The sequence below is a fragment of the Rhinoraja longicauda genome, chromosome 20, assembly GCF_053455715.1.
Source record: "Rhinoraja longicauda isolate Sanriku21f chromosome 20, sRhiLon1.1, whole genome shotgun sequence".
Taxonomy (NCBI): domain Eukaryota; kingdom Metazoa; phylum Chordata; class Chondrichthyes; order Rajiformes; family Arhynchobatidae; genus Rhinoraja; species Rhinoraja longicauda.
The window spans coordinates 19,153,480-19,169,964 of NC_135972.1; the positions used below are offsets into that span (position 1 = coordinate 19,153,480).

A 16,485-nucleotide genomic window follows, 5' to 3' on the forward strand; every position below is an offset into this window, starting at 1 on the left:
CGGAGGAGGGGAGTATCGCAATGTACCAGGGGAGGGTCACGTGGAGGAGAGGAGAGGAGGGTCAAGTGGAGGGGGTGAGGGTTGAGGCATCATGGAGCACTTTCAATGGAGATTCAGGTATTTAAACCTCTGTGGAGTATCAGTGTAAAGGGAAGAGTGTGGGACACAGGTATTGAGGCCAAGACTGCATCAGTTGTGAACACATGGAAAGCTGACAGAGGGAGCAGGTGCAGAGGTAGTACTGCAACATTTAAGAAGCATTCAGACAGGTGCATGGATTGGTTTAGAGGGATGTGGGCTAAATGCAGGCAGGTGGAACTAGTGCAAATGGGACATGTTGATCGGTGTGGGCAAGTTGGGCCGAAGGGCCTATTGCTATGCTGTATGACTTTATGAGATGTGTGTATTGGATGCAGGTGAACAGCTCTGTCAGTAGAGGGAGCAGGTGTGTCAAGAGTAGGTGCAGGTGAACAGATTTGTCAGTAGAGGGAGCAGGTGAACAGGTGTGTCAATAGAGGGAGCAGGTAAACAGGTGTGTCAATAGCGGGTGCAGGTGAACAGGTGTGTCAGTAGAGGGAGCAGGTAAGTCAGTAGAGGGAGAGGTGAGTCAGTAAAGGGAGCACGTGAACAGGTGTGTCGGTAGAGGATTTAGGTAAATGAGGAAGAACTTTTTCAGTCAGAGAGTGGTGAAGGTGTGGAATTCTCTGCCTCAGAAGGCAGTGGAGGCCAGTTCGTTGGATGCTTTCAAGAGAGAGCTGGATAGAGCTCTTAAGGATAGCGGAGTGAGGGGGTATGGGGAGAAGGCAGGAACGGGGTACTGATTGAGAGTGATCAGCCATGATCGCATTGAATGGCGGTGCTGGCTCGAAGGGCTGAATGGCCTACTCCTGCACCTATTGTCTATTGTCTATTGTCTAAACAGGTGTGTCAGTAGAGGGTGTAAGTGAACAGGTGTGTTACTAGAAGGAACAGGTGTGTTAGTGGAAGGAGCAAATGAACAGGTGAGTCAGTAGAGGAAGCAGGTGAAAAGGAATATTTGCAGTTTAGATGCTGTGGATTTAATTACATTAAACAAGACTTCATGAGAGTTTTAAGACAGTTTGATGCTGGGAGCCGGGCACTGAAGGCCGGTGAGACGGGGAGTGAATGTAAAGGGTGGGAGTGACCTACCCATGCTGGTCCCGGGCCGTGTATCCAGGCATCCGGTGTGAAGCGGGGACCGGGGCCGTCGCGGTGCTTCGCATGCAGGGCACCTGCTGGGGGCTGTCCGGGGCTGCTCCCGTGGTCACCGTGTAGGTCAGCGACCAGGTGTAGGACTGAACGGCTGCTGGCAAAAGTTAGATCCGTCAACAAACAAGCAGCGACATCCTAACTCCCATAACAGCCGGCGGAGCGGCCGCCCCTCACACACACACACACTCACCCACACACTCACACACACACACCCACATACACGCACACACCCACACACATACACACATCCACACACCCACACCCACCCACATACCCACACACACACGCGCACACCCACGTACACACACACATGCCACACCCACTCACCCACCCACCCACACACCCACCCACACACCCACACACACCCACCCACACACACACACACACACACACACACTCACACACCCACACACACACCCACACACCGGCAGCCGCGCGCATAAAAACTGCAGAGAAGATCTTTGCGAGTGCCAATTGGAATTTTCATAAAATAATTTGGAAATCTATCTGCAGCAGCGATTAAACTCGATGATTTATCAATGCTGTTTGATGCCACAGGATGTGGGAAGTCAGGCGGGACAGCGGGAATCTGTGACCCCCCCCCCCCCCCTCCCAGGGCAGAGGGAGTCTACGCCGCGGGGTCATATGCCCCTCTGGGGGGAGGTCGCACCTGGAGACCCGGGCAGAACGAGGGGAGGGGACGGTGGGATCCCAGCCCCCCACCCTCAACCCAGCACCCCTGATAGCTCCCCCTTACCCCTTTACCCACTCACCCCAGCGATTCACTCCCCTTCCCCCTCCTCCCATCCCTCCCCCTCTGTTATCCCTCCCCTTCTCCAAATCTCTCTCTCCCCACATCTCTCAGCCCCTCCACCTCCTCCCTCCTCCACTCCCTTCGCCCCTCCCATACCCCTTCTCTCCCCCATCCCCCACCCCTCCTCTACTCACCCCCTCTCCCTATCTCCCTCTCCCTTTCGACCACCCCTCTCCGGAGCCCGCGGTGTGAGTCGGACACGGTTGATTGTGTGACCTCGCTATCTCTCACCTGCCGTGGTGGTCGCGGGGTCGTCTGGAGACTGGCTGTTGCCGGGCGAGGCGACAGCGATGTCCGCGGACACGGATTGACCCGGAGAGAAGGGAGGTGGGGATTGTGCGGCCGGGCTGTGCTCGGAAGGTGCCGCCTCCTCCTGGCGCTCTGCTGTGGAAACACTGGGTTAGTGATGGCTCCGGTGTGAAGACACCACTACCGACCCTCCATCGCCAGGCCCCTGTCCACCCGCCTCATCTCTGCAGGTCTTACAGGGCAACTGGTACAACGCGTCTGTTGGAAGCCCCCGCCGCCTCCTTCTCCCTCGTGTTCAACAAGGAACTGCAGATGCTGATTTACAAAAAGGTCACAAAGTGCTGGAGCAACTCAGCGGGTCAGGCAGCATCCATGGAGAACATGAATAGGCGACATCACCTATACCGGCCCTGTAGAGATGCTGCCTGACCCGCTGAGTTACTCCAGCGTTTGAAGTCCTTTTTGTTCATTCCCATCTCTCCGTCGCCGCCCCCATGAGCTCACCGTTCATTGTTGCTCATTTTAAAAATATGTATAAATTGTTCATAAGACATTTATATTTCTCGCTGATCTACCACACAGATCACTTTCTCCCTACTTATGCATCCTCTGCTCTTTGATCATCTGTTGCTGCCTTCTGAACCCCTCCCAACCTCAGCACAGTGGTGCGGCTGATACGGGGAGAAGGCGGGAGAATAGGGTTAAAAGGGAAAGATAGATCAGGCATGACTGAATGGCGGAGTAGACTTGATGGGCTGAATGGCCTCTATCTCTCTCTCTCTCACCCTCCCCGCTCTCTCCCTCCTCCTGCTTCAGTGTGTGAGAGGGACTGGTACCAGCACACATGGCATAGGGCCATTTCCAAATGGTAGGGGAGTGTTTACTGTTCAGTATCCCTACGTTGTGTGTCATGCGCAGAGACTGAGATTGTGCTCGGGTTGAGTTTACAAAAATGTGCCTGAAAGAGGCAAGAGTGGACGGCAGAGTTTCAGGAAGGGAGCTTCAGAACTGGCCACGGGAGACGCACATCAACGTAGAAATAAGGGACGACAGTTACTGGCTTACACAGCGGGACACAAAGTGCTGGAGTGACTCAGCAGGTCAGGCAGCATCTCTGGAGAACATGGATGGGTGACGTTTCACAAAGTGCTGGAGTAACTCAGCAGGTCAGGCAGCATCTCTGGAGAACATGGATGGGTGACGTTTCGGGGGGGGGGGGGGCTTCTTCAGACTGGTTGACATGAACGTTCCCTTTGTACCTGTGCAACGCTCCCCCTTCATGGACCTCATCAGCTCGTTGGCCCTCTCTTGGCAGTGAAGAGACTCCAGCAGATAGAGTACGTAGTCATCAAAGGTCAGATGGATCAGGTGGAAGGAACCTAGCAAAATAAATTGATTATAACCTTTACATTCAGAGAGGAAACAGGCTCAACTCACCAAACCATGCTGGGCGGTAGGCTTCATATTATGGAGTCAGAGTCACACAGTGAGGAAACAGGCCCTTCAGCCCATTCTGCCCATGCTGACCAACTTGGCCCCTCTATACTGGTCCCACTTGCCTCTGCTTGACCCAAATCCCTCTAAACCGTGAATCCATGGACCTGCCCAAATGTATTTTAAATGTTGTTATTGTACCTACCTCAACTACCTCCTCTGGCAACTCATTCCGCAGACCCAACACCTTCCATGTAAAAAGGTTGCCCCTCGTCTTTATTAACTCTTTCCCCTCTCACCTTATAACTGTGTCCTCTGGTTCTTGATTCCCTTACCCTGGGGAAAAGACTGTGACCATCCACTTTACCTCCACCCCTTGTAGTTTTATACCCCTCTTTCAAGTCACCTCTCAGTCTTTTATGATCTACCCAGCTCATCCAGTCTCAGTAACATTCTTGTGAATCTTCTCTGCACCCTCTCTGGTTTAATGAAATGTCCTTAGCCGAGTGACCAGAACTGCACATGGTACTCCAAATGTGGTCTCACCAATGACTAGTACAATTACAATATAACATCGCAGCTCATATACTCAAAACCCTGACTGATGATGGCAGACATGCCAAATGTCCTCTTCACCATCCTGCACATGCTTCACCACATTCAACATATATATATATATAACAACTTATAACAACTACAGCATGGAAACAGGCCTGTCCGGCCCTACCAGTCCACGCCGACCATTCTCCCTGACCTAGTCTCAGACCATAACCCTCCAATCCCCTCCTATCCATATACCTATCCAATTTACTCTTAAATAATAAAATCGAGCCAGCCTCCACCACTTCCACCGGAAGTCCATTCCATACAGCCACAACCCTCTGAGTAAAGAAATTCCCCCTCATGTTACCCCTAAACCTTTGTCCCTCAATTCTGAAGCTATGTCCCCTTGTTGGAATCTTCCCCACTCTCAAAGGGAAAAGCCTACCCACGTCAACTCTGTCCGTCCCTCTCAAAATTTTAAAAACCTCTATCAAGTCCCCCCTCAACCTTCTACGCTCCAAAGAATAAAGACCCAACCTGTTCAACCTCTCTCTGTAGCCTAAGTGCTGAAACCCAGGCAACATTCTAGTAAATCTCCTCTGTACCCTCTCCATTTTGTCGACATCCTTCCTATAATTTGGCGACCAGAACTGCACACCATACTCCAGATTCGGCCTCACCAATGCCCTGTACAATTTCAACATTACATCCCAACTTCTATACTCGATGCTCTGATTTATAAAGGCAAGCATACCAAACGCCTTCTTCACCACCCTATCCACATGAGATTCAATACAGGGAACAATGTAGTTGCATAGGTCTCTCTAAAACACTCTCTATGGCCCTGCCACCTTCTGTGTAAGTGCTGTCCTAGTGTTACTTCACAATGCATAAGCTCACACTGCAGGGCCTGTGGGAAGGGGAGCGGGCTGGGGATGAGGGAGAGGGCTGGGGGTGGGGACGAGGTGCTCCCCATTTACAGAATGTCACCTTTGTTGGACTGACTGTGGACATGTGAGAGTGGAAGTCCGAGTTGCTTCTACACTGCTCCACAAAGGGTACATTCCCCACCTAACTACCCTGCAGCAGTGCACGTCGCAGGTGCACCCATGGGTGGCTCTGATTTACATACAATGCAGGCTCGGACACAAGTGGACTCCAGGTCCAGTTCCAAGCACTGTGTTTTAGGAACGGAGCAAAGGAAGAAGGGGCAGATTCAGTAGAAGAGTGCAGGCACTGGGAACTTCAGCACCATGGACAGTGCACCCCCAGCTTCTGGTCACTGCTGCAGGTGTGGAGAGGATGTGGGGACAGGATCACAAATGCACCCTGGCAGGCCCGGAGTGTCCCCACTGCATCTTAAAACAATCTGGAAATAAAAGGCACGGATTGTTAAAAGTGAAGAGTGTTTAAATCCAGTTTGTTGTCATCCAATGTCTGTCGCTGTCCCCCTCTTCCCCTCTGGACTCCCAGGGACATGGGTCACAAACACACTCCAGAGAACCAAGGCAACATAGTGCAGGACTAAGGGAGGTAGGACTGAGGGAGGGGTAGGACTGAGGGAGGGGTAGGACTGAGGGAGGGGTAGGACTGAGGGAGAGGTAGGACTGAGGGAGAGGTAGGACTGAGGGAGAGGTAGGACTGAGGGAGAGGTAGGACTGAGGGAGGGGATGGTACTGAGGGAGGGACGGAACAGAAGGAGCACCGCACTGTGCGAGGGGCGGTACTGAGGGAGTACAGTATGAAACAGAATTCATTGTTGTGTTGTTTGAGCATCTGCTGGTAGTTATTTTGGACGTTTGGATTATTGTAAGTATATCATCGATGGAACGGCTGTTGTTACAGACTCAGAAAGTTTGCAGCACGAGAATAAGCTACTGTATTTGGCGCAACCTGTCCATGTCGAACAAGATGCTTCTTTAGCTGGTCCCACTTTCCTGTGTTTGGCCAAAATCCCTCTAAATCTTTCCTATGAATGTATCTGTCCAAATATCCTTTCAATGTTGTTGTACCTGCCTCAACTATTTCCTCTGCCTGCATGTTCCAAATACCCACCACCCTCTCTGTGAAAAAGTTGCCCTGTAGATTCCTATTAAATCCTTCCCCTCTTATCTTAAACCTATGTCCTCTAGTTCTTGATTCCCCTACCCTTGGTGCATCTATCCTATATATTCCCCTTGTTACTTTATTCACCTCTATTTGGACAGATAAATGGGCAGGAAGGGCTCAGATGACTACAGCCCATAGCCCTCTCTACCCTTCCTATCCATATATCTGTCAACATTTCATAAGAAATTATAATGTTTAAATGAATATGGTCTCCCTTTGCATGAAATCCTTTCAGAATCCTCAAGGCTGCCATCAGTTCACCAATATCCAACTTTAAGTCACAAAACAAATTTCATGTTAAACCTGTGGAAGATTTCCAAGTTCTGGTGGAACAACAAAATTGATCGGTTTGGATAAACAGTGGCTGTCTGGAAATAATTCCAGTAAGGATTCCACAGAGGGACATAATTCCAGTTGGGATTCCACAGTCAGTGGCAATGGAGAAATAGCATGGGGTTCAAGACATAATTGCAAAAGAGTAGAAACAAGGAACTGCAGATGCTGGTTTACACAAAAAAGACACAAAGTCAGGCAGCATCTCTGGAGAACATGGATAGATAACGATTCAGGTCAAGACTCGAATGAAGAAGGGTCCCAATGCGAAACGTCACCTATCCATGTTCTCCAGAGATGCTGCCTGACCCGCTAAGTTTCTCCAGCACTGCGTCAATCATTGTAAAAGAGATTATTTTTCCGTGCACTATGTTGGAGTGAGTGGCTGTGCAGTGTGTGACTCTACAGTGTGTCTGTGTGGCTACAGTGTGTCTCTGTGTGACTGTACAGTGTGTCTGTGTGACTCGACAGTGTGTCTGTGTGGCTACAGTGTGTCTGTGTGACTGTACAGTGTCTGTGTGACTCGACAGTGTGTCTGTGTGACTACAGTGTATCTCTGTGTGACTGTACAGTGTGTCTGTGTGACTCGACAGTGTGTCTGTGTGGCTACAGTGTGTCTGTGTGTGACTCTTCAGCGTGTCTCTGTGTGACTCTGCAGTCTGTCTCTGTGTGACTCTGCAGTCTGTCTCTGTGTGACTCTACAGCCTGTCTCTGTGTGACTCTGCAGTCTGTCTCTGTGTGACTCTGCAGTCTGTCTCTGTGTGACTCTACAGCCTGTCTCTGTGTGACTGCAGTGGCCCTGTACCTGTGTGATTCTGCAGTGACTCTGTCTCTGCGTGATTCTACAGTGAATGTGTCTCCGTGTGTCTCTGTGTGGCAAAAGGCAGGGCAGCAGCTTACCAAAGCTTGGAGCGCTGTGTAACGTCATGTCCCGGATGACTCTCGTCCCGAAGCAAGACCACATCAGTAAGAACTGCCGCGCCACCTTCTTCAGAGTGCCCGTCCGTGACGCTGCCACCTACAAACCACAGAGCCGCAGATCGTGAGAGTCATGGGCAGCGTGGACAGTCCCAGTCTTCACCCCAGGAGGGGCAAATGCCAGAGACTTGAAGGCAGAGCTTTAAGGTGAGAGGGGCAAAGTTTAATGGAGGTGTGTGGGGAAGTTTCTTTACACAGAGGGTGGTGGGTGTCTGGAAAGTGCTGCCAGTGGTGTTGGAGGCAGATACAATAGTGGTGTTTCAGAGACTTTTAGATAGGCACAAGGATATGCAGGGAATGGAAGGATATTTGGTTTTAGAGATACAGCATGGAAACAGGCTCTTTGGTCTAACGAACAAGGTTGACTGGATGGCAGAAAACAAAGAGTGGCAATAAAGGGGGCTTTTTCGGGTTGGCTGCCAGTGACTAGCAGAGTTCCGCAGGGGTCGGTGCTGGGGCCGCTACTCTTCACATTGTATATTAATGATTTGGGGCAAGGGGATTGAAGGCTTTGTGGCCAAGTATGCAGATGATGCGAAAATAGGTGGAAGGGCAGGTAATTTAGAGAAAGCAGGGACTCTGCAGAAGGACTTGGACAGGTTGGGAGAGTGGGTAGAGAAGTGGCAGATGGAATATAGTGTAGCAAAGTGTGGAGTCATGCATTTTGATAGTAGGAATAAAGGCATAGACTATTTTCTAAATGGGGAGAGAATCCAGAAATCGGAGGTGCAAAGGGACTTGGGAGTGCTGGTGCAGGATTCCCAAAAAGTGAATCTGCAAGTTGAAACGGTAATAAAGAAAGCAAGGAGGTTTACAAGAATGGTCCCAGGAATGAGTAGGTTAACCTATGATAAAAGTTTGTTGGCACTGGGCCTGTACTCGCTGGAGTTCAGAAGAATGAGGGAGGACATTGAAACGTACAGAATAGTGAAAGGCTTGGATAGAGTGGATGTGGAGAGGATGTTTCCACTAGTGTGAGAGTCTAGGACTAGAGATTATAGTCTTAGAATGAAAGGACGTACTTTTAGTCTGAAGAGGAGAAATTTCTTTAATCAGAGGGTAGTGAATCGATGGAATTCTTTGCCACAGAAGGCTGTAGAGGCCAAGTAGGTGGATATTTTTAAGGCAGAGATAGATAGATATTTGATTAGTACAGGTGTCGGAGGTTATGGGGAGAAGGCAGGAGAATGGGGTTCGGAGGGAGAGGTAGATCGGCCATGATTGAAAGGCAGAGTAGACTTGATTGGCCAAATGGCCTAATTCTACCCCTATCACTTATGATCTGAGTCCCCGCAAACCAACAATCACCCGGACACTAGTTCTATCCGACACACTAGAGGGCCAATTTACAAAAGCCAATTAACCTACAAACCTGCACATTTTTTGAGTGTGGGAGGAAACTGGAGCACCCAAAAAAACCCACATTGTCACAGGGAGAACATACAAATTCCGTACAGGCAGCACCCATAGACAGAATCGAACCGGGTCTCTGATGCCCGACTCTGGATATGGATCAGTTTAACTTGGCATTATGGTTGGCACGGACATTATGGGCCGAAGGGCCTGTCCCTGAGTTGTACTGTTCTAAATGTTTATTGGACAGAGCAGGAGGTACAATTGAGTGACTTCCCAGTTACCAGATGGATTTTGGTAAACAAATGTTGGCAGCTGGTAAATCCCTGCTGCCCGGCCATGTATCAGCCCTGCTGAGTCAGAGCGCAGGACTGAGGTAGCACGTTCCCTCGGGGGCAGTACTGAGCAGCTCAGTGTGGGAGAGAAGGAGGGGGGGAAAGCACAGGAACACAAGAACATCAGCAGAGGGAAAGGCCATTCGGCCCATCTGCTCCATGCTGGCGATACTGCCCTCTTCTGCTCCCTCCTCAGCATCTCCTACCATCCCTTTCCTGTGTTACTTACACAGGTCCTGTGTATATACTCTGTCATTCCTTGTGGGAGCACGCTGCCCACTCTCGTCTCTGGGATGGAGGCTTCACCTCAATGACTGGCAGAGGAACAGGCTGGGGGTGGGAGGGGAGCCAGAGGCCAGGGAGAGAGACCCACAATTGCTGGGGTCCATCCTTAGTAGATTATTATCACATGGTCAGCCCTTGCAACAATGTAGCATTGGGAAGAGAAAACATCTGCCCACCAACCTTGACAACACATCTGTCCACCATGGAATCCAGCCATTCAATGTAGGATTCGATGGGTGACTGTTCCTCCAGGAGTTGGTCGAATTCCTGGTACACTGTGGGCACAAGAGCGGGGACCGTGGTCAAGAAGGTGAGGTACATTGGTCTGGGCAATGCAGAATCCAGCTGTTGACACATCCCACCCTGGGGCACAAACAGGGCTCCGAGCCTGGGCGTGGAGCTGGGCGGACAGCTCAAGAACCAACACCACAGCCGAGGAGATAAAGGGAATCCGAGGGCAATTCAGGCATTGGACCCAATGGCACCGTTCTGAAGGGACAGTGTATGTGCGATGATCAGTGTGTGTGATGGTCAGTGTGTGTGAGATGGTCAGTGTGTGTGTGATGGTCACTGTGTGTGTGATGGTTAATGTGTGTGTGAAACAGTCAGTGTGTGTGTGAAACAGTCAGTGCGTGTGTGATGATCAGTGTGGGGGATGATCAGTGTGTGCGATGGTCAGTGTGTGTGTGAAATGGTTAGTGTGTGTGTGATGGTCAGTGAGTGTGTGATGGTCAGTGAGTGTGTGATGGTCAGTGTGTGTGTGATGGTCAGTGTGTGTGATGGTCAGTGAGTGTGTGATGGTCAGTGTGCGTGTGTGTGTGTGTGATGGTCAGTGTGTTGATGGTCAGTGTGTGTGAGTGTGTGATGGTCAGTGTGTGTGATGGTCAGTGTGTGTGATGGTCAGTGTGTTGATGGTCAGTGTGTGTGATGGTCAGTGTGTTTGATGGTCAGTGTGTGTGATGGTCAGTGTGTGTGATGGTCAGTGTGTGTGATGGTCAGTGCGCGGGGGAGACTGGTCATGCTAGGGGAGACTGTCAGTGCGGGGGCAGGTAAGGGCAGCCCGCTGTGCGGTGGGAGGGAGGCGCTGCATGGCGCTGCCTCACGTTTGACGATGAGCTGCTGGTGCTGGGCCTGCCAGCTCTCCATGGTGAACAGGGTCTGCTTGCTGATACTGCGCACGTCCACGCCACGCCAGTCCTCCAGCATCTGGAAGGTGATGTCTGCGCTGTGGATCACCGCCCGCGATGCCTGCCGGGGAGAGGGCACGCCGTCAGTCCAGACCCCTCCCCACCGGCCGGGCAGAGCCCATCTCTGCCTGTTACCCCCACACCTAACCCCCCCATTCTGCTCATGTCTCCCCACCCCGGGACCCTGATTCTCCCTGTGTCCCCACGCCTGCTCTGCCTGTTACCCCCACACCCTGACCCCCCCCACTCTGCTCGTGTCTCCCCACCCCGAGACCCTGACTGTCCCTGTGTCCCCACGCCTGCTCTGCCTGTTACCCCCCCACCCTAACCCCCCCACTGCTCGTGTCTCCCCATCTAGAGACCGACTCTCCCTGTGTCCCCACGCCTGCTCTGCCTGTTACCCACCCACCCTGACCCCCCCCACTCCGCTCATGTCTCCCCGCTCGAGACCCTGACTCTCCCTGTGTCCCCACGCCTGCTCTGCTTGTTACCCACCCACCCTGACCCCCCCACTCTGCTCGTGTCTCCCCACCTGGAGACCGGCTCTCCCTGAACCCCCCCCCCCCCCCGCCTGTGCTGCCCGAGACCCCCTCCCCACGGGACAGGCAGTGCCCAACTCTCTCCACACTCTGACACCCCCAGCTCTGCCTGTGTCCTCCCATCCCCACCCTGCCCCTGACCCCAGCCCTGACACCCCCACTCGGTCCGTGACCTCGCGCCCCAACTCCCCAACTCTCTCCGCGTCCCCTTACTCTGACACCTGACTCTGCCTGTGTCTCCAGCGCCCCAGGTGTGTGAGGGCAGGGTGGTGGGGTTGGTGACAGACCACCTCCCCAGACCCCTAGCGATGGTCTCACGCCGGGGGAGCGCACAGGGTGGCAGTGGGAGTGGGAGTGGGTTGGGAATGGGAGGATGGAGAGTCCAATAGAATTGGGCTTGAGATGCAGAATAGAGAGGATTAAGGTCATGTAGATCTGCATGGATTGTAGGCACGGAAAGTTACTCACTTTGTGAGGAGGAGAATGGAGTTAAGAGGAAAAGATAGATCAGCCATGATTGAATGGTGGAATAGACTTGATGGACCGAATGGCCTAATTCTGCTCCTATAACCTATGAACTCACTGTATGTCAACACACAAGATAATAATAAATCTACAGTTATTAGAATCAGTCAATGGCTGTGAGACAGGATTAAAGATCTGAAACTTGCTGTGTATCAGCGTATGTGTGAATGACTTTAATGGGCCCCAAGCTCTGAGATCACCTGGGAGTGCGGGCAGCATGGGTTAGTGTGGCCAGGTCAGAGGTCGGGCCTGATTGACCTTACCTGGCACAGGTGGTTTAAGGAAGTCTGGCGTCTGAGAACTTGTGAAAATCTTCTCGCCACTGGAAAAAAGCACAGTGTCCATATAAGGAAACGTCTGACCTCCCCACCCACAGCGCCCCCATCCCCACCATCCCAGCCCACCGCTAAACACATCCTCATCATCATCGGTTAGAAACATAGAAAGTAGGTGCAGGAGTAGGCCATTCGGCCCTTCGAACCTGCACCGCCATTCAATATGATCATGGCTGATCATCCAACTCAGTATCCCGTACCTGCCTTCTCTCCATACCCCCGATCCCTTTAGCCATAAGGGCCACATCTAACTCCCTCTTAAATATAGCCAATGAACTGGCCTCAACTACCTTCTGTGGCAGAGAATTCCACAGATTCACCACTCTCTGTGTGAAAAAAAACTTTCTCATCTCGGTAATGGGTTAATAATGGGTTAACTCCACACCCAGTAACACAGCCAGGAGGATCAATAAATCAGACACTCCACTTTCTCCACTGACAACAGCGAAGACAATGGTGATCAAAGGGATAACATCGGCAGACGTTCATACTGCAGACACTCAGCCACTGGTGATAGACTAGTGCACACACTCAGCTACTAGTGTTACTCTGGTGCACACACTCAGCCACTGGTGATAGACTAGTGCACACACTCAGCCACTGGTGATAGACTAGTGCACACACTCAGTCACTGGTGTTAGACTCATGCAAACACTCAGCCACTGGTGATAGACTGAGCCACTGGTGATAGACTAGTGCACACACTCAGCTACTAGTGTTACACTGGTGCACACACTCAGCCACTGGTGATAGACTCGTGCACTCACTCAGCCACTGGTGATAGACTAGTGCACACACTCAGCCACTGGTGATAGACTCGTGCACACACTCAGCTACTAGTGTTACACTGGTGCACTCACTCAGCCGAAGATCCAGCGATTCTGCCTGACCTGCTGAGTTACTCCAACATTTTGTGTCTATCTTCGGTTTAAACCAGCATCTGCAGTTCCTTCCTGCACATTTCGTCTGTTCCACTGCAAAATCTCCTCAAGCTATGCCTACTTTGAAGAAGTTCTCCTCCTCTCTCCGACAAGAGTTCTGCAACATTCACTCCTCACCCTTTCTTATCTCTGTGTCTCCCTCTCCCCTGACACTCACTAAAGAAGGGTCTCGACCCGAAACGTCACCATTCCTTACTATCCAGAGATGCTGTCTGACCCGCTGAGTTACTCCAGCATGTCTATCTTCAGTGTAAACCAGCATCTGCAGTTCCTTCCTGCACACACTCAGCCACTGGTGTTAGAATAGTGCACACACTCAGCAAAAGGTGTTAGACCAACTGTTTCACTTCTCCACTTCAGAAAATCTTGAGTAACATAGAACACAACAGCACAGGGACTGGCCCTTCGGCCCACAATGTCAGTGTTGAACATGATGCCAAGACCAACTCTTATCTGTCTGCATATAATCCATATCTCTCCATTCCTTGAATATCCACGTGTCTATCCAAAAGTCTCTTCAATGCCAGTATCGCACCTGCATCAACCACCACCCCTGGGAACTCACCACTGTCCGTAAAAAAAGTCTTCTTTAAACTTTTCCCTTCTCATCTTAAAGCTGTGCCCTCTAGTATTTGATTTTTCCATCCTGGGAAAAAGGTACTGACTGTCTACCCTGTTTATGCCTCGCATAATTTCATATACTTTTGTCAGTTCTCCTCACAACTTCCGATATTCCAGAGAAAATAATGCAAGTCAGTCCAATCTCTCCCTGTAGCTAATACCCCCATATCCATGCATCACTCTGGTAAAGATATTTTGTTCGTTTTACCCCAGCAAGGATATCCACAGGTCACACTGTGGGACCGAGGATGTGTGTTCATCTGTCACATGTCCAGGGTACAAAGATGTTAAAAGAAACTGCAGATACTTGAATCTGGAGCAAAAAAACAATCTGCTGGAGGAACTCGATGGGTCAGGCAGCATCTGTGGAGGGAATGGGCAGGTAGTTTCAGGACAAAACCTTTCTTCAAACTGACGTTCTTCCTGCCTCGTCCGAAGGGTCCCGACACAAAATGCCATCGGTCCATCTCTTCCACAGATGCTGCCTGACCTGCTGAGTTCTTCCATCATTTCGTGTTTTAAACTGAAACTGGACAACTGTGTCGGTGTGAAAAATAGGCGTGTGTCACAGGTGTGCTTTGCGGGTGTCACACAAGGGATCACCAACGGATCACTCACACTCAAACTTGATGTTCCGTAGGTTTTCAGGAAGTTCGTGCAACGCCACTTTCAACCAGTCGTCCAGCTGTTTGGCGAACTTTCGAATCACCTGAGTGAGACTGGAATTGCAACAAAGAGAACGTGGTCAACGAATTAAACACAGACCTGTTGTGTCCCAACCAAACATGAATGTCCCTTCACCACAACAGCCACCTGCATTCATACAGTGCCTTCAGTGCCCAGCGCAGCGGTAGAGTTGCTGCCTTACAGCGAATGCAGCGCCGGAGACTCAGGTTCGATCCTGACTACGGGCGCCGTCTGTACGGAGTTTGTACGTTCTCCCCGTGACCTGCGTGGGTTTTCTCCGAGATCTTCGGTTTCCTCCCACACTCCAAAGACCTACATGTATGTAGGTTAATTGGCTGGGCAAATGTAAAAACTGTCCCTAGTGGGTATCGGGTAGTGTTAATGTGCGGGGATCGCTGGGCGGTGCGGACCCGGTGGGCCGAAGGGCCTGTTTCCGCGCTGTATCTCTAAATCTAAAAAAAATCTAAATTCATTGGGGTGACAGCCAGGCTTTGCCCAGATACATCCAGCCTTGTCTGGACCTGTTACCCACACGCCCGGCTTTAGAACACGTTCATTGTCTGTTAAGCTGAGAGGGGAAAGATTTAATAACCCGAGGGGCAACCTTTTCACATAGTGGGTGGTGGGCGTATGGAATGAGCTGCGTGAGGAGGTAGTTGAGGCAGGTGCTGTGACAAGATTTAAGACACTTGGACCTGTACATGGATAGGAAAGGGATTTGCACCAAACGTGGATAAATGGGACTGGTATAGATGTGGCATCTTGATCGGCATGAACGAGATGGGCCGAACGGCCTGTTGAGTCTGTGACCAGGTGAGGAGCACATCAGGTCAGTAAAGTACCTGGTGTCCTGGGTAGATATGCAGCAGGTGTGTAATGGACAGGACAGGAATAGAATGGGCCAAGGACAAAGTGTGATAGACGGCTGTGTGACATGGTGGGCGTGACGTGGGTGGGTGCTGCACCCCAGGGTGGGGGTCACCGGGGTGGGGAGTGACCGGGTGGGGAGTGACCGGGGTGGGGAGTGACCGGGGTGGGGAGTGACCGGGGTGGGTACGACCGGGGTGGGTGCTGCACCCCAGGGTGGGGGTCACCGGGGGTGATGACCGACCTGTCGGGCAGAGCCTGCAGCACGCTGGGCATCAGCACGCCGGAGATGGCCTTGTAGAGGATGGAGTCACAGACGCCGACGATGTTGACGACGGTGGAGGAGCCGAGCACAGGCAGCATGTGAGGGGGCATGCCCTGCCAGAAATGCAGCAGGAAGCTCTGCACCTGCACGCATGGGAAAGAAACACCGTCAGAGGAGGTCAGGGCGGCGGGAGCGGGCGGTCGGCGGTCGGTCGGAGCAGGCGACGGGCGCTAGGGGCTGGGCACGGCCGTTACCTCGTCGAAGTTTGCCCTGATCACCGTGTCCAGGATCCTCTGGCAGTGTGTCCGGTACATCATGATGAACGTGGAGACCTGCGGCAAGAGACGGTCACAGTCACACAGCACGGAAACAGGCCCTTCGGCCCCATTTGCCCATCCCGCCCAAGATGCCAAGTCCACGCACGTCCCACCTGCCAGCATTTGACCCATAGCCTTCCAAAACAATTCATATCTATGGACCTGTCCCAATGCCTTTTACATGTTGTAGCTAAAGAGCCGGGGTGCAGAGCTCAGCGGAGCGGCGGCACAGGCAGTGACAGCTCCGGTACCTAAAACATTAGCACTGCAACACTGCTAAAGAGTAGGCAGGAGGTTCCGGGGTGTCACCAAGCCCAGAGCCCCCTCCCTGTTGTCCCTGCAGACCCGCTCTTACCCTGAACCTCTGGCTGTCCAGCTGTTAGCGGGAGGTCTAGGTGTTTATTTTCATTAATTCCACCCCCAGTCAGTTTCCTTCCACTTTCTGTGCGAACATTTAATCACAACACGGCCCATCCAACCATTCAAACCCTTTGAGAGACCTTCCGATCGAAACAAAATCCCACTCAATGTTCCA

The 16,485-nt window shown here is 51.7% G+C and overlaps 1 protein-coding gene across 3 annotated transcripts in view; it reads right to left on the bottom strand.

Annotated features, from left to right (window-relative positions):
- rfx4 (regulatory factor X, 4) overlaps positions 1 to 16,485 on the bottom strand; it is a 41,860-nt gene that overhangs the window by 5,498 nt on the left and 19,877 nt on the right. The window contains exons 7-16 of one of the 3 annotated variants that reach the window (XM_078416549.1): positions 15,888 to 15,965; positions 15,613 to 15,776; positions 14,433 to 14,533; positions 12,181 to 12,239; positions 10,770 to 10,914; positions 9,847 to 9,941; positions 7,616 to 7,733; positions 3,556 to 3,675; positions 2,279 to 2,428; positions 1,171 to 1,327 (exon numbers count right to left, since the gene is read on the bottom strand). In XM_078416549.1, coding sequence (XP_078272675.1) covers positions 1,171 to 1,327; positions 2,279 to 2,428; positions 3,556 to 3,675; positions 7,616 to 7,733; positions 9,847 to 9,941; positions 10,770 to 10,914; positions 12,181 to 12,239; positions 14,433 to 14,533; positions 15,613 to 15,776; positions 15,888 to 15,965 — 1,187 coding nt within the window. Of the gene's footprint in view, positions 1 to 1,170; positions 1,328 to 2,278; positions 2,432 to 3,555; positions 3,676 to 7,615; positions 7,734 to 9,846; positions 9,942 to 10,769; positions 10,915 to 12,180; positions 12,240 to 14,432; positions 14,534 to 15,612; positions 15,777 to 15,887; positions 15,966 to 16,485 lie in introns of all 3 variants that reach the window. The other 2 variants (XM_078416548.1, XM_078416547.1) reach the window with 2 other exon arrangements.